The 22,139-nt window shown below is 48.4% G+C and overlaps 1 protein-coding gene across 1 annotated transcript; it reads left to right on the top strand.

The window, feature by feature from the left end:
- The first annotated feature begins 16,181 nt into the window (after nt 1–16,181).
- On the top strand, nt 16,182–17,137 carry LOC6740197. Its single transcript, XM_002077038.4, has 2 exons — nt 16,182–16,550; nt 16,606–17,137. The coding sequence occupies exons 1-2, from the start codon at nt 16,269–16,271 to the stop codon at nt 16,759–16,761; spliced, it is 438 nt and encodes a 145-aa protein (XP_002077074.1). The 5' UTR covers nt 16,182–16,268; the 3' UTR covers nt 16,762–17,137.
- The last annotated feature ends 5,002 nt before the right edge of the window (nt 17,138–22,139 follow it).

The raw sequence follows: 22,139 nt of genomic DNA, 5'->3' as shown, positions 1-22,139 counted from the left end.
GGCTCAGCCGCGAGACGGGCTCTCACGCTCGCAGACACGGCGATTCATTCATGATTGCCGACGACGCTCCACCGGTCGGCAGAATGCGGATGCCCAGCCGGGAGAGGGGGGATGGCGCAACTGCGGGGTGGCGGGGTGACCGCTGAAAAGCGGTCTAAATTTCACCGCGCGCCAAAACCATGATCAATCGAAAAGTAATTGAGCACTCATCGTTACTCATGGCCAAAGTGGCGACGTCGCCGTTTGTCGTTTACCGTTTACGGTTCACGCCTTGCCGCGTACCATGTACCGTGTACCGCTCACTGCCACTGCCACTCCCACTCACCGTCGGCCGCCCAACGCCCACCGCAGGCGGCCAAACTGACGGATGGTGGCCGGTGTCATGATTGGGCCGAGCTATTTTTAAACCATTGTGCGAGGCACCATGGTACGGATCGCGTATCTGTGCCTTTTGATTTCGGCTTATCGTGTTGATCTGTCCAATTGGCGGATATTTCGAATTCGATTCAATTTGATTCGACTCGCTGCGAATTGACCAAAATTGGCCGTGTTTGCGGTCTCCACATATGTACACATGTATATTATCGCAATCCAATGATTGTCTGTGCCTGCCATTCGGTGGCGTTAGTGTAAAACCCTAATGGCTAATGCATGACAGTCGATGACGACGACTGGGGTGCCAGCGGCGGTGGCGTATGAGTAATATTTTTGACGTCTTTGCCGCAATCATGTGAGAAACGCGTGCGGTACATGGGGGAAACTCTCGAGACTGAATGAATGGAAATTGAAATGGAAATTGATTGGGATGCGGTGGAAACGATTTGCGATTCGGCTGGAATATTTTTTTTCTCATTCCATAGGGGGAAAAACTTGAATGAACTTTGGCTTGACTGGCATTGTGCATAGTATGTAGACACGTCGTACATAAGCGAACTTGCAATTTTCGAGGGGAAGAACTTTCTCGTTATACATCTGAAACTAATTAATTACACTGCAAAGTGATCGAAATGTCCCAGTCTAAGTGGCTCATTAGGTGTATTTCGCGATTGAACGCAATGGGTATGCTAATATGCTTCGAGAACGATTTAATTTGGTGGAAACGTAATCTTGAAATTTTCAGCACATTCAATCGGATAGCATGGAATCATTAGATTCGGTGAAGCACAACTATACTCTAGATTTTCGTAGAATCCCAGGTATAAAAGCCTTAGGAAAATTTTACAGATATTCATAAGTTTCTGTCAATACTTTATATAATTAAATACTCATGTATTTAACTTGCGCTCTCATTTAATAAGCATTATTTTAAAGTTCTTCAAGACCATTAACTGAATTACCCGGTATTTTTTGTTCTTGGAACACGCTTTTATAGAGTCATAGAAGATTCCACTGACCTACATTATAAAGGAAGCACACCAACTTCCGGCGAGTTCTTCCGATAAGATCAGCTATAAATTCTGTTTTATAGTGTGCCGCGTCAAGTGTTAGACATTTTATCAAATCAAACCCGAAATGAGTGTGTATAAAAATCATTTAGTTTTTCGGCCATGTGAAAATTCCCCAATAATGATACAATGTCTACCGCGATTGCAATCTTTGGAAATTTATTGACTAGGCGGTGATAAGACACCCGAATGCCGAGTATCGCCCCCGCAGAGAACTTTGAACCCGCGTCCGTCGGCGAGATGCTGATGCAGATGCCAGCTCATCGCGTGGAATTTGAGTTGGCTGTAACCGCATAATGCTAATTTATTGTCCAATCGATTTGAAACAGCAACTAAAGGCTGCAAAGTCGGAGTCAGGAGAGCGAAGCAGCGGTGAAAGTGAGTCATAAAAGCAGCGAAATCGCGGGGCCAGAAAACAATGCCAAATATTTTACGGCTAATGAAATTGGCTGCAGTGTCGGGGGCGATGGCTCTTGGCTTTTAGCTGGATTTTCCTCTCGTTTTACTCATCGTTCTACGCGCACCCTCTCACCATCTAGTTCATTCATAGACGCTCCACGAGCACCACGTGGCGTATGAGCAATTTGCAATTGCAGATTAATAGCTGGCCGTATTGATACTTCCTGCGCAGCGATGTGGCTGGGCGAGGGGGCCAGGGGCAACGCGGGGCCTTTAATGCCCGCCAATTTGGGGGGATACCACACGGCGGTTTTCATCTTTGCCGACCCAACGAAATTTAAAAGTTTCACACATAACAAAGTGCGAAGGATGCAGTCAAAAGAGCCCAAAAAGAGCCAAACTTAATTAGCGCCCATTGCAAAAATATTTACGGCAAAACAAAATAACACCCATTAAGGCAGCCCCGGCGGGGGCAGAGGCTTCCAAGGGCGGCGGGGGGTTGGCAAAGCGGGCACAGGGGGCGGAGTGGCAGAGGGGGGCGCAAATGCGTGATGATCACCGGGTAACGCCCCTCGACAAAGCCCCAAAAACGGAGCCACAGCAGCAGCAGCAGCCGCACCACCACCAGGAGCATTGGCCGAGGGGAGGGTGGCGGAGGGATGGAAGATGGATGCATATGGAGCGACCATCAAAGGCACAGTGCACTGCGAGAAATGGCGCCGTCCCAAGTGGCGAAACATTTTATTTAAGATAGCTGCGATATCGGGTAATAAATAATGGAACTTGAATTCAAATAGCTAATAACTAATTATGTTAATTATTATCAAATTATTTATTTAATAATTTATTATATTTTTCCTTAATTTACACACGATTTGATTCCATGCGTATATAAATCTATAATTTGTTTTAACCTTGCTATTAAAAGCAGCCCCCTTTTTCTCGCCGTGCTGCGGCCAAGGAAGCGGGAACCGGCGACTCACACTCATCCATGGGAGGTGCAAACGCCTCAACGCAGCGCGATTTGATCCCAGCCGATCCATGGCAGCCCGGCCCATCCGTGCTCACGTTCTTGGCCATGGCCCGTCATTATGAGCCGTCACCTTGTTGTGTAGACATTGGCCATGGCCACCGCACAGACGCAGACAAAGATGGAGCCGGTCGGCGGCTGGTGGATGGTGGATACTGGATGCTGGATGCTCGGTGCCGAATGCCGGTGCCGAGTGCTGGATACTGGATGGTGGATACTGGTGCTGGATGGTGGTCGATCGACGACGATCGGCGGTCAGAGGGGATGCAACTGCTAATCCGGTTCGACTGCGGCGGCGGCGGCAATCGCTGGAGTGAAATCAACTCGTTAACTCGTTACCAAAACTGATCCCATTTAGCGGCGGCGCATCGCGAACCGGCGCCAGTCGCACAGCCCAGCGGAATGCCCTACACCGAAGGGGAGTCTAGAAGATTGGGGATTAGCTGCATGCACCTCAAGATCGTTTTATATGAATATGTCAGCTTTGCTTGTGGTTAACTACAGTACCATATATAAAGAGATTATACCATTAAATTCATATATAACTTTTATATATAATATTGATACTTAACATTTTTAATGAAAGGTATTCATTTCACCTTGCATATTCACACTATTAATAAAGGAATTACTCACATTTATGAGGGATACCAAGTAGCAGGGTATTCTGTGTACCTTCAAGCCTGGCCAAAAGTAGCGAACAATGCTGTCCAGGGGGCGTGGTGAGCGGCGGGGGCTCGGGGGCAAAAGGTGGAGCCTTAACTTTGACTTTAGCTTTGGCTGTGGCGCATTCGCGTCATCAGCATCATCATCGCCAACACCTTCATCATTATCGGCGGTGTCGGCGTCTAACCCATATGCCCGTGCTTAACCCATACCCATGCTTAACTCCACATACCCAAATCCATGCCCATATCGCCCAAGGCGGTGGCTGCTGCTGTGGCGGTGGCGGCGCTGCTCTCTCATCGTCGTCCGCCAATTGCCAGATCCCGAAGTCAAAGGGAGCGAAGGATCCCCAGTGCCGTTGCCAGTCCCTCCAGATCCCGTCCGTAGGTGGCTGTGATGATATACTTTGCCTGCCTGTTTGGCTTAGCTGTTGAAAATGGGGAGCTGCTCCAGCGGCTTCCGCTGCAAACTGGCAATATTGTTGCATTGTTATTCTTATTGTTATTCCTTGGCCCCAAAAGCAGAGGAGTAGCGGTGTGGGGCAGTGGCTGAAAGGATATTGGAGCCTCTTCGGCGGCGGCGGCGGCATCGGCATCCATGTTATTAACTTATTTTCAACCAATAAAACGGCAATGAAGCGAGGGGCGTTGAGGAGGGGTAGCGGCGTGGCGGGGCAGCGACACCGGCACCGGCACCGCAAATCAGTTCCCACAGTTATTACTTTTCATAGGCAGCTAGCTGGCGTGGAAGTAATGCGACGTCGGAGTCGGTTTCGCAGAGGGATCGGATCGGATTGGATTGGATGGACGGCGGCGGGAGGGGTTGCGGCGGGAAGCGGAAAGTCGTTCGATGGCGCCTCCGTTTGGGATTGCTCGTTGATTGGGCTTGACCGCAGAAAGTGTCAAATGACAGGGACTTTAACTGGTAACTCAGCTTGGTCATGGACTTGCCAGGGAGCTGGGCTGGCACTGTTACTGCGACAGGATGGAGTCAAATCAAGTCAAGTCCAGTCCAAGGAAGCACCGCAAGTGTTGATGGCGCCCGCTCGCCGAGGGCTGATTAATGCGCAGCCATTAATCTCGGCCAGCAATGGAGTTGCAGCAGTCGAGGGAGCAGGACGGCCAGATGCCCCGCATCGGTGGACATGGACCACACAATGTGAGAGCTGTAATTGCAGCAGCAGCCGCAGCAGCTACAAAACATATCACATCCGAGGATCGGGGATGGAACACAAACACACGAAAAGACAAAATACCGCACCAGATGATAATTATGTAGAATGATAGTTCCTTTCTTGTACGAAACGAGACGAACCGAGCTGATCCGAAGCGATCCAATACCAATACCAACACCAATCCCATCCAATCCTATCCTATCCAATTCAATTCAATGCCCCTGCCCGCCCTCTTGTTTTCGTTTTGAAGTGTACAATTTCACAACATTTAATTCAAGATTTGACGGGTGGCCAAGGGGCAGTGGTGCCGATGGCAGTGGAAAGGGGTCAGGTCGGGCGAACAGGTTCCAAGGCTCCGGCTCCGGGGATTGAGCGACAGGTACGCACACCGGCAAGCAAAAACATAAGACACAAAAATAAACGAAGAAAAACGGAGGCATTGTATCCGTGTCTGTGTCTTACAAGACCTCCCGCACATGTAAAACATGCCGATTCATAATTCCGCATTTTGCTGCTTAAAGAGGAGCGAGCCGAGTGGACAGCCGGCGAGCGGAGAGGAGCAGGGGCGGATGGGGATGTGGATCTGGATGTGGATGGATGACTGACAGGCGGCACGGAGGCAGCGGGATGAGATGAGGACCCGGACAGGGGACAAAAAGTGCTCTGCTGTGAGTGGGGCTCCAGCCTCGCATCTTGAACCCCGATCGATAAACGGGGACCACCCGAGAGCTCCTGGCGGCAAAGGTGACCCCGATGTGCGGGGGTAACCTTCACAAGGTTCCTTCTGATCCTGACTCTTCTTTCTACTAGCCTTGGACATAATTCGGCAATGGCAATTGCTGATGTACGACAAACTTTAAGGATGTTCCAATTTTAGCTGCTAATATGTATACTTAGCTACGCATTTCTAGTCCTGACCAAACACACACACATGCGCGACTACAAAAAGAAACACAGATACTCGAATGCGAAGTGAAATGAAGCAGCGGCCAAAGCAGAAATACGATAATTGAGTGCTCATTTGTCTTACACGCAGCCAACAGACAAGTCGAGAAGGGGTTAAGCAGAGCGGGGGTGGGGGCCTTAGGGGGTTAAGGGTGGGACAGGTATTGTATCTCAAGCTCCGTATCTGTCTCTCTTTCGGATGCTGCGACTGCTGCTGCTGCACGCGTTTTAATGCCCACATTGAAGTCTTTATGACAGCGCCGCATTGGGAATGGAAATGGGATTGGGAATGGGGAATGGGGAATGGGAAACCGCTGCGATCCTGCATTAGTATATCGAATGTCCTGGCACTTGATTCCGCCAGCGGGTTGACAGAGGTAAAATAAAAGTATCTGCAGGCCATTTCCTTGCTCGCCTGATTTCGCATAATTACACACATGTCAGCTGTTTGGGCCACACGACTGCGGCTGATTTGATTTTCCTCAAACGCAATTGTTTTGTAATGGCCATGCCATGTCGATGGCCAGATAGTGAGATATCCCCAGATAGCCAGATAGTCAGCCAGTCCGCCAGTCAGCTAGTCAGCTAGCCAGATAGCCAGGTAGCCAGTTAGACAGTTGGCCAGACCAAGTGGGAAATTGATAACCAAGACCGGTGCAAATGCAACTGCAACTGCCACTGCCACTGCAGCAAGTGCAGCCGTATCGGGTATCACTGGCGGCCCATTCGATGGCAAATTAATATAATTATCGTTGCACGAACCGGAATTACACGGCCAGCAGCGCAATTGTCAGAGCCAGCTCCAAGTTCCATTCCTCTCCAGACCTCGTCACTATGCTCCACTCCACTCCACTTCACTCCAAGTCCGATTCGAATCGAATCGCATCGATTGGAGCAAATAAACAATCAGAGAAACGGCTCAGCTCGGTTCAGTTCAGTTCGGCCCAGGGTATAATTAACGCCACAAACGCAAATATTAAGCCAACATCGATAGCTGCAATCTGCCAGTCACTCAGATTTGTATCTGCACCCGTATGGTGCAGATACATCGTGATCCGCATCTGCATCTGCATTTGTATCTCATTGCATAAATAGACGCATTGCGATTCGCATGGGAAATGGGGAGTTCAGGGGGCGTGGCAGGGAATCCGCATCGGTATTTGAAGTCGAACTCAGTTTCGGGATCCATCGATTTTCATATCCGAAGGTTAGCCCGAGGCCTTGTTCCACGTCACTCTCAATTTCAAAATTCATTTTCAATTCGAGCATGATATTCTGTTGCAGTTGCATTTTCAGTTTTAGTTTCAGTTTCAGCTGCCATCTGCATCTCAACCGCTTTTTGATGTCTTGATTGAGTTGCCAAATTGTGGCCGACTTGTTAGCAAAGCCAATTAAACGTAATTAGCCGGCGCAAGAACAGTTCAATTACAGTGCAAAGTCGGCCATAGACCAACACAGCGAACACCTGATACCCTCTCCGGGAAAAGCCAGAAACTAGCCAACGGATTCCACTGAGAATCTACCGAGGTGCACTGAGAAAAAAGGCATACAGTGGTGTTAAGTATTATAATTATATTAACAATTTTATTCAGTCTGCCTTTTTAAGTTTCCCATTTATCAATTGAGAATAGTATAACATAAATAACTATACTGAATACACATGTATAATCTTTACTTATATTTAAGCCAGAAGAAAGAGCATTCCATAAAGTTAACTTACCCCTTTGCTAGGTTTTAAATTGATCTGTAAAAGTGGGGGCCAATAGGTGTTGGAACCACTTTGTCATGGTTAGTTCTTAATGATAATAAAATTGCGGTTATTTGCGAGTGGCAGGAACTGTTGAAAGTGTCAGAGTCGAATAACAATTTGGTGGACATATCAGCACCATAAATATGCAACTATTCCACTATTATCGTTCAGTGTAGATGATGCACTGATTCCCGATGAAGGCGAGGATGAGCTCGCAACGTATGTGGGTACAAATGCCAAATTGCAACTGCAACTGTCGACTTTTTTGAGCCGGGTAGTGCAGAGTGCGGAGTGGGAAAGTGGGTAGTGGGTGATGGTGATGGCCAGTGGGTCTGCCGATTGGATTGCGAACTGCGAACTTGGGACTGCGAGTGCAGCTTCTTGGCGGCAAAGTCGTGACTTACCCTCGCCGCGATCCGATAACCGCAGCTGGGAAAAGGAGAAGAGAAAAATTTACCCACCAGCAGGATATATTTAAGACCACAAAAGACCACAAATGTGTTGGCCAAAAGCAGCAGCAGCAACAGCAGCAGCAGTATCAGACGAAGACGAAGACGCAGGCGGCGATCGTCGTCGGACTGCGAAGATGATGATGATGAGGCACAAAATCCAAAAAGCCAAAACCAAAACCAAAGCCGAAACCTCTGGGCCAGGCTGAATCTGAATCTGAATGCTGGAGCGCTGGAAAAAAAGCTGAGTTTCCGAGGCCTTGCAGTTGATTAAGCGGCGGCAACAAATTTGCATATTTCATTGAGCAGTTCAATCAAATGGAGGACAGCCCAAAGAGCCTGGCTGGCTGAAACAAAACGTGGCCGGGTCTCTGAGTTGTTGGGGACACCAGCTTGTATCTTTTTCTGCTCTTTTACTTATTTTTTTTTTGAAGTCTTGGCAGTTGTGGCCGGGGATCCAATCCGTAGGTTGGGGAGTCACAGTCACAGTCGGCGGCGACAGATTCAGATTCGCAGACGAGGCGAAGGCATTTTTGTCGTTGGTCGAGATGCAAACGGAGCGATTAGGTCCGAAATAACTCATTCATACGCAGAGACAGCCACAGGAATGGAATGGAAAATCGGAGGCTATTGCCCAGGATGTGGCATGTGGCATGTAGGTATGCTCGCTCTCCCGCTCCCTCTCTGCTTCGCTCTCGCTCGCTCTAATCTGGGGAATGCCATCGCAGGAGCCACAGAACAATGGCTCAGCGGATCAGGATCTCCGAAGGGAGGAGCAGGAGCAGCAGCAGAAGGTGGCGGTGGTGGAGGTGGTGGTGCAGTGCTGCAGTGGCGGCGACCAAGATGGCGAGAGATCAGCCATCGGCCTGCCAAGATGGCGATGTCTCCGTCTCCCCACGGCGGTCGCATTTGCATAACAGCCGGTCGCACTATCTGCATCTCCGTCCCACAGCCCCTAGCCGCATCTCTTTCTCAATTCACTTGCCCTCTCTTTCGCGCCCTGCTCCCTGCTCCTGCCGTCTCGCTCTGTCTGCGGCTCGTCGGAGCGTGCTTAATGCGGGCGGACACTAAGCCACGTGTGAAATTCAATCACCAACTCAGCCAGCCAGCCAGCCGGCCGGTCAGCCAGGATCAGCTTGTCTCACTCTCACTCGGCAGCACCACCACGAACCACCGAGCCACCGAACCACCGATCCATCGAACATCCGAACCATCGAACCACAGAGCCAGTGGCTCGAATATCGCCATCGTCATCGTCATTGTCGTCGTCATCGCCTGGACACCTCGTTAGGGGCTCAGCAAAAGGAGCACAAGGAGCCAAACGGGGCAGGAGGAGGAGCAGGGCCAAGCGGCGTGGGGTCCACGATTCCAGAGTCCCAGAACCTGAGCCCAGAACCCAAGACGGGGCTCGCTTCACTGCGGTTTCGGTTTCTTCGGCGGCAGCGGCAGCGGCGGCGGTGGTGTCGGTTTCGGTTTTCATATTTTGAGGTTCACCGATGTGTTAACAGGCGGCGGCTGTCGCATATTAGGCTGCCCGTCGCCCCCCAAACCGCTCACTCCTACCACTCAACACTTACCGCTGACCGCTTACCACTTACCACACTTACCAGCCAATGCCGATATGCTATATGCTATAATATGCATACCCATACCAGCCAAGAACCACCATCGCCAATGCCAGGGGCCCTTGGCAAGTGTCACGTCGAGCACATAAATTAAATACACAACAAGTAAAAGCGATGGGCAGTGCGCTTTTTCGACTAGGAGATACCTTGATGCCTGGCAGAACTTTTATTAAATTGTTGGCAAATGATATTAAATGGTCTGAGCTACAGATTTGCTCAGCTCTATGCCACCAGCAAACGCCCTATGATTATCAGTTTGGATTGAAACAAGTGAAGGTTGGAAGACTTTGACTTAGTTCTGCTAGCTTACATTAATAGGTTTAATAGAAAACATACAAAGTAATTGTTAGAACTTTAAATATACATATTAGAATACTACATACCTTAAAGTCTGAAGTATAATCAAAGGTTTACAGATTTATTATCGGTATTAAATGTATCTACATTCCTTTCAAAACTTAAAGTTTTTTAGGCTTGGCTGAATAGTTCAAATTAAGAAATACTGACATGAATAGTTTCTTTTGACTCAGTTAGATATGGAATATGGAATACTAATTTTAAGCACAAAAGTATAACATTTTTTGGTAAGTATAGTATTATTAAAACAGTTAAGCTACGGTTGTTTTCAAAATATACAAATTAATATATTTCTGTGTGAAATATATATATTGAATTATATCTCTCCCTGTGAGAGATATAAAATCTAAAAAGAAAATATACCCATACCAAACAGTATGGTAAATACTTACTGGCAGGGTATTCCACCTGCCCCACCTGACCTCCAGACCTTATAGACATGCCGCTTGCCCCGCCGGCTATGCCCGATGGCCGAGGTAGTGTATGGGATGCCCAACTCGGACACGAGAACATGAATAAGCAGCCGATCGAAACGAGCACAAGACAAGATAAGCAGATAATTTTCTAGCTCCAGCTCCGGACTGCGACTCTTGGCCGCCGGCAGAGGCAACAACAATGGTAGCGAAGACGACTCCAAATTGGACCACAGAGGCTGCTCCGCTTTTCGCCCCCTCCATCTCCTGCCCATCCAGCGCTGCCAGCTCCTCGTGCTGCTCCTTCATTCTGACCCAGTGCCTGGTACCCTTAACAGCGACATGATGTTTTACTAACCAGCGAACGGCAACCGGCAACCGGCGACTGGTTAAGAAGACGGGCTGCTAATAATTTGTGTTCGCGACGCCGCCGAACAGGAAAGCCGGGTCCCGATTCCAGAGTCGTCCCGTTTCCCTATGCCACGCCTCGCACCTCACCTCGATTCTCGAGGACAGGACCGCCTCACAATGGATACGAAACCGAAACCGAATAGCCGAAAGATCGGGATCAGGGGCTCCCCTGCATTTGGGCCATTGTCGTCCTTCGTTTCGTGCTAAACGTGTTGTTGCCAAATTGTGAACAAGATTCATTCATGTTTCAACACATTGAGCAACACGGAGGAGTCGTCGTCTGGGATCGGTCGGCTCCACTTGGGATGTGGATGTGGCTGTGCTCCCATCCGTTGCCAGTTGCCAGTTGCCGGTTGCCAGGGCCATCAACCGTCGTCAGCCAGCTCGTGTGAACAGACGCCGCCTCATCATTCCGTAGCCCCTTTATTCAAATCGGCAGGGTTGGAGCTCTGGGGTTGGGGGGATATATTTGGACAACTTTGATCTATAAGGTCAGCGATGAATGAAATGAATCCGGGTAGACAGTAATTAGGAAGGGTTGCGTCTCTAAGCTTTGAGGCCATGCGAATTGCTAGACACACGAGAGACCCACTGACTCATCCATGGCACTTTGACCCTCCGTAGGCTTCTAACCCTCTGCAGCTCTACGTTCGGAGTTCTGTGTTCTGGGCCAACCGGAAACGTCCGACATTCCAGCGGCATTCCACCGCCGCAGTTGGCCATAAAAATAAATAAAAAAATATAATAAAATAAAAAAAAACACACACACCAAAGAACAAGAAAGAAATACACACGAAGTGCGCGCTCGTTTATTGTGTGCCTGAAGATGTTTCTTATTATGAAATTAGACTGAACCTTCGGCGACACTTGGCCAGCGCTCAATGAATGAAACCGAAATGAGAAATGAATGATATCATGGGCATTGTTAGCTGAATCCGATTCCCTCTTCCCCCCTCTGACCTTGCATTTACCCAGCCACAGCCAGCCTACCATCCGATCCCTATCCCTATCCCTATCTTTGTCCCTAACCCAAAAACCAGAGCCTGCGGGTCGGCCTGTCGATCCCAGGGACCGGCAAACGAGAGATCAAATGCGATAGCGCCACGAAAACGAGCCACCAGCAGCAGCAGCAACGTGTTGCTCATTTAGCTGGCAGCCCAAACGCGGCCATAATTCAACGCTTTTGATAACTGCGTTAGGTTTAGGCACCATCCCATCCCAACCCAACCCATTCCATCTAGAGATCCGAGCTCCTTTCGAGCGACGCGGCGGCCCAGGATCGGCGCGCGTCAGCACTTGGAGGGACCGAAGACCCAAAAAACCCAAGAGGCGACTCCCCAGGCACAGTGGTTGGAAAGTTGATTGAAATGCCTTGGTTGAATAGTTGAATAATGACAAGCATTCCATAAGGATAAATCAGGATACAAACTGAGCAACTGAATATTTTAAATATAACTTGTATCAGATACAGAGTTGTGAAGAAAGGAAGTAACTTTGGGGGTTGTCTTTGTTAAATCACTTATCAATCCATTTAAATTTATCCATATCAGCAATAAGATTATGTTCTTAAAGATAATAGTGTTATATTGTATTATTTGTATCAGTAACTTACCTATTTCATACACCCTTCCATATTCCCAGAGTTAAGCGCTGTTGTACCCTGGGTAAAAATAAGATATATTATTTACTTCCATCTAATGCTTATAGATAAAACACTACTACTTGCCCCACTGTGCCTTTAAACTTGGCCTGCCTGGCTGTACAATTTGATTTCGGTGTTGTTTGCCTGGCGATTTGTTGTGTTTGATTTGCTGCCTCGCCGTCTTGCTCCATCCTGGCTGCTCCACCCTCGCATCCGCACATCCTCGCATCCTCGTTTCCTCGCATCCACGCACCACTGAGCCACCGCACCACTGAACCACCGCACCACCGAACGCAGCTCTGTCGCATTCCAGCGGTGCCGCAGCGCTTACATTGTTCGCTTTTTCGGTTCATTCAAATCCTTTCGGTAAAATTCTTTTGTTTGGTGTCAAGTTTAACAAATATTTGCGGCCTCTTGTCTTGTTTGTCCCATGTTCCTCGCGCGTTGCTGCCGCCCGTCATTGTTCGGCATCTCAGTTGGACAGCGTGGAAGTGGCTGCGGTACATGTTGTATGTGCGGCATGGGGGCGTATGAGTAATCAGTGCCGCCCGCAATTAGTTCGCCTTAGACAACTGGCGAGCTGGAAAATCCGCACAGAGCACCGAGGAGTGAGAGTGAGTTGCAGTTGGGACTTCGTCCTTTGCTAGGCAACAACGATTTGCTTCCCATGATTGGCCAAAGTTATTGCTGTTGCAGTTGCAGTGCCATTGTTGCAACTCTCTTATCAGTGGCTTTTTCGAGCCTTTGTGCGAAATTTTTGACTCCCTGCTGTGTGAGTCGCACAAAATGCCACAAGAACTGCTGTTGCTGTTGTTGCAGTTACTGTTGCTGCTGCTGCTGCGGCAACAATCTGCGGAGTGGTGCCCCCTGGTGGGGCATTTGGGGGCGGGGCAGGCCCAAGTGGCACTGCTAGCCAATATGGAGACTTGCAACTGCTGCAATACCAGGGCCAGGCAGCAACTTCCACTGCCGGACTGCAACTGCAACAAAATGAAACCGTAATTGTTTGTTTATTATGGCTCTGAGCAGTTGTTGTTGCAGCTATCGCATGTTATTGTTGCTGCTGCCGTTGTATTGTTAAATGTTAAAGTGCTACACAATATTTATATTGGCATTGTCTGCAAGAGTTGGCCATCGTCGGTTGCAGCTGAGATCGCACTGCAAATGCCCTGACTTTTGAATATATAGTTATATATAAATAGATATTTTAGTAAAGTATTTCAATGTTTAAATGCCCTAGTGTTCAAAATTAGATTTGATAAAATTGATATAGCTGATAAGCAAACAACTTTTTTTTCCGTTTTTCCATTTAGAAGATAATGATTTTAAGTTTTGCTTTAACATACCCCACATGGCCAGTGGACCCGCTTGCATCTACAGGGTAGCGTGGAGTAGAGCAGGCTGAGATTACCATCGGAGACACCCTCGCCGACGCACAGAGGGGAACCCAGCGATGTGTGGCACTGCTGACACTTCAATGGAGCCCCTCTTCTGGCGGGGATTGGCTGGTGGACAAGGGCGTGGGGACGAGGGGGCGAGGAAGTGGCACTCCGAGGTTGCCTCATGCTGTGGCGCTATGCTGCGATTATAGCCACGGATTAACTTCCTCTTGTGGCCATCATCATTGTGGTTATTGTTGCTCCTGCCACTGCTGCTGCTGCTGATTTCCGATTGCCGCGCCTGCCTGCACTCGCACCTAATTATATCTAATTCGAGCGAACCTGAACCTGAGAGCGAAACTGAAGCGGAATCCGATACCGAATCCGATTCCGACTCCGAGTCCCGATGCGAACCCTTGCCGCCTCTTAGGCGCTGATTGCGCTTATCAACCGATTACGTCGACGTGACTGGGTGGCGATAAGAAGGCCCGTGGCGATCGGACACGCTTCCCTTGGAAATTAGCCCCGCCAAGCCTAGAACTATGCAATGCCAGGGGGATCATTTCGTAGCTAGATCCCCCCTCATAGCAAGTATTTGTGGTATATAGTTATTTATATAGAGGGCCCGCAGACTTCAAAGGGTTTTGAAATTGAATTTGAAAATTTCCTTATGGATTATGGTCTTTTAAACTCTTTTCTTTGTTGTTACACATTAAACAGTCGATCGGGCGGCTTTCAAGACGCCTGTGCACTCTCATCTGGCATTTGATGTGGCAGCATCTGTATCTGCATTTGTATTTGTAGCTTAGTCGTACCTGGGCAGGTCTAACACCTTATAACACCCCATAAATCAAGTGCTTAACCGTTTTTTACGATCGCCGCGTTTCGCAAGGCCCCAAAGACCTTTTGGCGTTTTCATTGTATTTTTTTCCACTCATTTTTTGGCTAAGCTCCCCTTTGGCGGCTGCTAAACCGGCGGCAAGGTCAACGCGTCTCTTCTTCGCTTGTGCAACCCCTGACATTGAGCAATGCGCGCGTATGGGAGGGAGAATCTGAAGCTGGCGGAGATGGGGGAGTTCCACTGGTGACTGGACAGGAAATGCTCGCCGAAATGACGTCTCACTACCACCACACTCAACTACGCAACGCTGGTGACATTTTTCTCCACTTGGCGTCGGCGCGTTGACAGTTTCAGTTTCAATCGCAGTCGAGACGAGTCGACTTTTCCCACTGGCGGCAAAGTAGAAACGGATCCCGAGAGCGGCCCAACAATGCCCCGGGGCCGTGTTAATAGAAACGTTCCGAGATTCGACAGAACGAGGAGCAGTCGGAGTCGACCATGTAGACGGAGCCAGCGACAATTCCCGGGAACTCCATAAAAATAGCTAAACGTGCATGGGCCGCCCAGAACTCTTCAACGCTCAACGCTCCCCGCTCATTTCATTTCACTTCATTTCATTTCAATTGACCGACTGGATGGCATTCTTTTCTTCAGCATTTTCCTGCTGCTGCCCAAAAGGGAAATTCACTTTCATCTTTTCAATAGGCAGCCGAAGCGTAGGAACACCATGGCTCAGGATCGGGACAATCAGCTGTGTGGGTCCTTTAATGTCTAAATCTTTGAGGCTGATTCCTGATGTGTCATACCGCCCAAGTCTTGACCTGCTGCTGCGTTGCTGGCCGAATGTCCTGATCTTCGATCTGTGATCCTTTTGGGCCCTTTGTTCGCTGCTAACTGTTTCGGGCCCAGGCCCATCCCTTCCAGCCTCTCTACCTCTCCCTCTCGCTCTTTCTGGCACTTTGTGTGCCGTGTAAATATTTTCCCAGCATCCTGCAAACGTTTTGACAGTTTTTATTAGATCAAAAACCGGCTACAAGTGGCGTGTGATAAATTGCGGCCAAAACGCAGCTAAGCAGAGATGGGCCAGCCCAGATAGACGAGTACGAGTACACACACGCAGATAGGGCACACACACATAGGTAGGTGATAGGCACTGGAATTTGGGAATGGGAAATGGGAATAAGGGTCTAGGATGGAGGAAAGATCAAGTGTCGCTCACTACTTGGCTTCCCTTTTATTGTCTGATAAGTCGTGACTTTAACACACACACGCATTTCTCCCCGTTGAGTGCCAGCAATTAGGGCATCCAGAGTCCTGTTCTCTCGAGCATCTCGCAAATCCGTTTACCGGCATTGTGTTCGAAATTTAAGCACTCGAATTATTAAGACAATAAGATTTTATTACTGCCACAGCAATCAGCGTAATGAATCCTTCTGCCCAGCAGATCAACCCTACATCAGGCACACATATCGCCGACTTGTCCTGCTTCTTTCTTGGGAGCGCTTTCTGTGCAGATCATAACTCATCATCGACATTGTGGCGACGGTGCGTTTGATTGATGAACTGCCAAAACGCTCGGCACACTCACAACTCAAATATGCTGGAGCTACAACCAAACCAACCCCACCCCCCACCGAATCAGGGAGGCCGTGCTGAGAACGTTCGAAAGGAGCCCTTGCGAGCCCCACAACTATTGTTTTTTTTCTTTGAAGTCAACACATTCCCCATCTCGTTGCAATAGGATGCCAAATTCGTCAGTGATCAGCAGGGTGAACGCGGGATTGGCTCGCTGTTTGACCCACCACCGGAGATTGTGTCGCGGCATTGCCGAGCTGGACCGTCTCATCCACAACGATGATTTCTTGAAGGATCCCAGGACGCAGTGGCTGCTCCATCAGCGGCGTCAAACGGAGGAGGACCAGGCGAATGCAGATTCTAGGGTCAGTCCGTTGGGCAGAATGGGTTGTGAAATGGGTCGTCTGGTGGGTAGGTCCAAGATAAATCTGTCCCCACAATCCCGAAAGGTGAGTACTGCAATCCGGCTGACTGGACGACCTTTTGATGAGCTATCCCCCACAGAATAATCTCGTCGTGACCCGGACCTTTTGCCAAATCCTCCAAGTTGAAAACTCCACACCCCGAAAGCAGTCAGGTCCAATGCCGGCTCCAACTCCACTGCCATCGCCAGAAAGAAGACAGAGTCTCATGTTCTGCGCTAGCCTGCCCCGTCCTTAGCCGGATAGGATCCTGCTCCAAGATCAGCCAAAGTAGTTAGGCATGAGATCCTGTAGAGATACACTACCAAGCCTGGCAGAGATCTACGATTTGTATAGATCGGTGCAAGGCTTGGTAGAGTTCTCTTTGAGATGTCTCTGTGGAAATAGCCCAGCAACGACTGAATTTATATCCCACACAACTGGAGGGGCAACAGGAGGATGTGGACTACGAGGAGGAAGAGGAGGAGGAGGAGGACGAGGAGGAGGTGTTGCCCCGTCCGTCGTTCAGTATCCGTGCTGCTCTCGTTATTGTTATGAATAAGTTAATAACATGGCGGAAGGCTTCTTTTGTCGTGGCCCAAACAAGCAACAACCTGGCAGGCAGCGCTTATTAAATGATTGAAGCCTTTGGTGGGGCGAGGTGGTGCTGGAACTTCGACTTGCTGTTGCTCTTGGTCTTCCAGTTGGACTCAAGCTGGGGGCCCCCATAAAAAAGGTGGAAACCTGGTTCTCGTTTCTTGATCTTTTTTTGCTCCCCCCGTTGCTGTTGTTGCCCACTCTTTTGAGGAGCGCTGCTTTGTGGTTTTTTCCCTTTGCGTCCAGCGACCACCATCAATAACAGAGCCCGGGCCATATTTATGATTTGTTAAGCAACGCCGAACGTGCGAAAGGATAATCACAAGCGCCTGCTGGCACGCCCCCCTTCTGCTTTCTGCCCCTTTTTTATTTCGGCCAAGGGGGTGAGTTGGCTGAAGGGGGGAGATGTTCGCTTTCGTCGTGTGTGAGGCATTTCCAAAATTGAGTCAATGACTTTTATTTTTACGACTCGCCCTGAGAGTCCAAGTGTCCAAGATGGATGGATGGATCCAAAGCTGGTCGTCTGTTCTGGCCTGTCTTGGTCTTTTGGCTTTTATGGCACTGCGAATTGAGCTATTAGACTGGCGCAGATTGGGTGATCGTAGTAGTTATGGCCAGTTATAACAGGTGCCTTGCTCCAGATCCACTCGAACTTTGACCACCGGCGTTGGTGGATGATGGTAAACGCCCTCGATCCCGATCCCAATCCGAATCCCTAGTTGTTGATTCCAATCTCGTCCACTCAACGAAATCAATTATGTACTACAAAATTGTACAAATCATTTTCGTTCGACCTCCACGGTGTTTCAGCTGCCAGAGGATCGAATAAAGGAAAGAAGGAACGGCAAGGATGCAGCTGTAAGGATCGCACATTTTGTGGCATGAGGATGAGGTTGAGGCTGAGGACGAGGGCAGGAGTCGAGGGCCCTTTGACACGCTCGCGGGATTAGCACGGAATGAGAGAAGGAGGGCGGGTGGCTTGTTTCGCCGGAGAGCTGTGAAAATTCCTGGCATCTTTAATGAGCGCCGGCTTATCAATGGCCTCCGCCGTCCTCCGCTCCACATCCCATACACATGCCCATGCCCATGCCCATATCCATTCGCAGTACCATTCCCATTCCCAGTCGCAGTCGCAGTCTGATTGTTAACCTTTGAATCGGGGCATTAAAAAACGTTAACAAGCTGCGTAGCGCCGTCGGCGGCGTTAATGTCGAAATTGGCGCTGGCCCAGGAATGGCCAAGATCGGTGAACTGGAGGAGGAGGAGAATGAGGATGGGTATGGGGATGGGAGGGAGAAATGATTCCAGGAGGGGAGCAGGAGATCGGGGCAACTGGGAACTGGGGCCTGCGACTGGGACTGGGACGAACGTGTTTCTTAATGAAACAAAGCTTGAATTTTAAATGAGCATCATAAAGAACAATGAAAATGCAAGGAACAGCAACAACAAAGCGAGACCGGCGATCCGTTCGATGGACAAACACTGGCGGGGAAGTGAGCGGAGGGGAGCGGTGGCGGGGCGGTGGAGCGCGGACAGCGCAAAATAAAAGCGCAGAAATGTTAAATAAACAATAAAAAACAATCCGCTGCCCCCACCGCCCCCTCGCGGAGTCTGTCAAACTCGGCCAGCGGATTAAGCGCGGCCTGCGCACAAGACGCACCAGAGATGGATATGGCAGCGATCCCAGGCGATCCCCCAAGCCCCCAGACCTCAGCCACGATCCCCCCGTGCTCCACTCCAACCACGCTTCCCCAAGTCCCCGAAAACCCCCATCAAGCCGCCACCAGTCCAGAGACGCAGCAGGATGGGGCGAAGTCAGGAGGAAGTGCGTTCCAGCTGACGCGCCGACTGCTGAATGTCCTGCCACAAGGTCTTCAAATTATATTGTTACTATTCAAGTTTTTAATATAAATAATCTCTAGTTAAATGGTATTAACACCTATTCTAAATTTTATAAATAAAATTGCATTTAAGTTAATTTACAAAATAAATAAAGTAAATGGACATTTACATTTTAGTAATTACCCAATTTAAAAGGGATTTACTTTTATATTGTGCTAGATACATTTCATGCACAGAAAACATACCTAAATATAGTATAAATTTATATAACAACCTTGAAACTATAAAGAAACATGAATTAAATAATATATTATTGAATTTACCTTTTAATAGATTGTAAGCTCAAACTGAATCTCTCCATGGGTTATACCCTTCATGAAGTTAGGATATCGCCCGATAATCATGTGGGTTGGGATGTAAAACTTTTGCCGTCGCCGCTTTAAGGATTCGCAAATGATTCTGCGGCCAAAGATGAAATGAAATGGGCCCAAAAGGATCGCGGGGAGCACAAGGGGCAGCTGGCCATAGTTGATTCTCTGGTGCTGGCCATAATTGGTGCTCATCTTAATGGCATTAAAATTGCATTATCGCTGTATTTATTGAAACGGTTTGTTTTAACAAGATTAACTCGACGATACCGGCAACAACAACAACAACAACAACAACAACAGCAACAACAATGGTGGAGACCACAAAATGATTAACAGCAAAAGCCGCCACAAACGAACACCAAAAAAAGATACAAAAATACAGAAAAGAATGAGAAAACGATCCGAAAACAGCGTTAAAATACGTGATATTTATGTGGTTGCTGCTGTTGTTGTCGCTTGATTGGCCCCATCCATTGTTGTTATTGTTGTTATTGTTGCTGCTGGGGGTCATAAAATATTTATAACATAATTTCATATCATTTTTAGATGATTAGATTCAATAAGGCCGGCTTCCAGTTGAGCAGCTGTATTGGATTTGAAATGAAATGCGCCCGATACCATTTGTATCTTTTTGTATTCGTACTTCAAAGGCGCTTATCTCTGCCGGACTCGGGGAATGGCTTGCTCCTGGGAAGCCAGGAGCAACAGAAGAACCCATACTGAGTCAGCTCGATGACGCCCACATGCATTCCCAGAACCCTAGTTTAGCCAATCGATCGATCGATCGATCCATCGATCGATGATGATCCAATACTGCAACCCTTTTGCAAATGATTCCGGGAAACACTCATAATTATTATTTATGCATACAAATTAAAAGCAGAGCGCAGTATTTGCCAAAAATCCGAATCCGATCAAAGCGCTTATTTATGGCCGCTCTTCTGTTCTCACTTCTTGTTGTTACCCCGTTTATATTTCATCAGCCCGCGAAATGCCGAAAAAATACAAATCGAATGGAATGGTATGAAAGAGTTTGGAATGCGTTTGCCGCGGGCATGAAATGCCCTGGTCGAGATACAGATACGTGTCGCCATTTCGATTGCTTTCCATTTCGAAATTGCCGTTAGGTTACCCATTTTTAGGGGCATGATGTCGGCACATCCAAATGTGGTAGCTATCCGTTCATGTCCAGCGATTAAAACTTCGAGTGCTCTCGTTATCAGGAACCCATTTGTTAGAGTTCTTGACCTTAGACTTGGTCGGATGATTGGATGTTCGGATGCCTGGATGTTTGGATAGTTGTCGTGGCCCAAAAGGTGCGTTACCGTTACTAGCGGCTGGCTCGGAAGTGCCCCATCCGCTCCAGATTCCAGATTGACGCATCCACTTATCATCGGCTATGGCCTACCTGTGACCGTGCGTCAGCGGCGACAATTAAATAGATTGAATGCGGATTGCGACGATTTATGACCTGGCAGCGGCACTCGCGGCACTTGGCACTTGGCATTTGCAATTGATTGTCGTGTTGCCCAATTAAACTTATTGCGCCTGCGAGTAAATGAAATGTCAAATAAGTTAATTAAGCAATGTGGATGAAAAGGGGATTGGGAATAGGAATGGGAATAGGACGAGCCTCCGTTACGGGGGCGTGTTGCTGCGATAAGACGGGCGATGATAACACCGGACGACCTTGTTGCATCAGCAACAGGTGGCGTATTTGTGTTCGCTGCACAGCGAGAAAATAAAGGCGATAAGATAAGACCAGCCTGCATTCATTGAACATGCAAGTCCCCTGGACAGTATACTACAAACGATATAAATAGGTATTATAAAGCTCAAGTTCACACCAGAAGTTCTCAGCCTAAGATCGGGAAATCTTTGTTGGATTAAACGTAATAGCATTAAGAAAATACAGATTAAATAGTCCATTATAGATACGATTATGTTGGGTGGGTCTGGTATGTTGGGAATTTTGATAAGATTGCAACAGCCTTTGTTGCAGTTTTACACGTAGAATTATAGATAATAGCTCAATTCATTTTAATTTCTACCCAGATTGTGCCAAAATGGAAACCTAATTAATGCGATCATAAGTATTATTCAGGAGCCATTCCTTAAATTGAATTTCATAATATATATTTAAGCAGCAAGTAAAAGGTGGTTGCTGTGCAAAATGAAATTGCTTGATTGCCGATAATCATTTGGTCCCATGATCATTCCGGCCAAACAATTTCACACGCGTTGTGAGTTTCGATTAGATTGCGATTGCCGCACTGGCAGCCCGTCCCCGTTTCTCGCCGTGTAGCCAGCCGTCTTACAGTCGTGTCTACCGTGCCTGCAGTGATAACCACCGATACACATTGCCACTATATCACTACCACTGCTCGTAACCACCGAGCTGGTAGTGCTGCGCTGGAGCTGACTCATCAGGTGGTTGCCCCGCTTAGCGACACACTCTGATTTTCCGATTTCATTCGGCGCTTTTTTGCGGGGGCTTCGATTTGCTGCGCTCGCTGAGTTGGCATCTCACCTGGCGGCGGGCTTCCAATTAACAAATGCGAGTCGCGTGCCTTGACGTCATTGGAGCTGCCCCTCCAATACAAAACCAACACCCCCCCCCCCCTTGCTTTTTGCCCCAACAGCTGTGATATACAAAGGTCGCCGCCGATCGATGTTTACCCCACAATTCCGCGAGAGACATGAGACAGCTCATGTTTTCAGCCGGCTACGTCAGCTGGCTTGATTTCAAGAAACCTAAGTGTGGGTGATCTTGGGGGGTTTTCGAAGATAGTGATTGCACATTGTGAAATTCTGTTGTAGTGGTGCC

The sequence above is a fragment of the Drosophila simulans genome, chromosome X, assembly GCF_016746395.2.
Source record: "Drosophila simulans strain w501 chromosome X, Prin_Dsim_3.1, whole genome shotgun sequence".
Taxonomy (NCBI): Eukaryota; Metazoa; Arthropoda; class Insecta; order Diptera; family Drosophilidae; genus Drosophila; species Drosophila simulans.
This window is presented reverse-complemented; position numbering and strand designations above follow the sequence as displayed.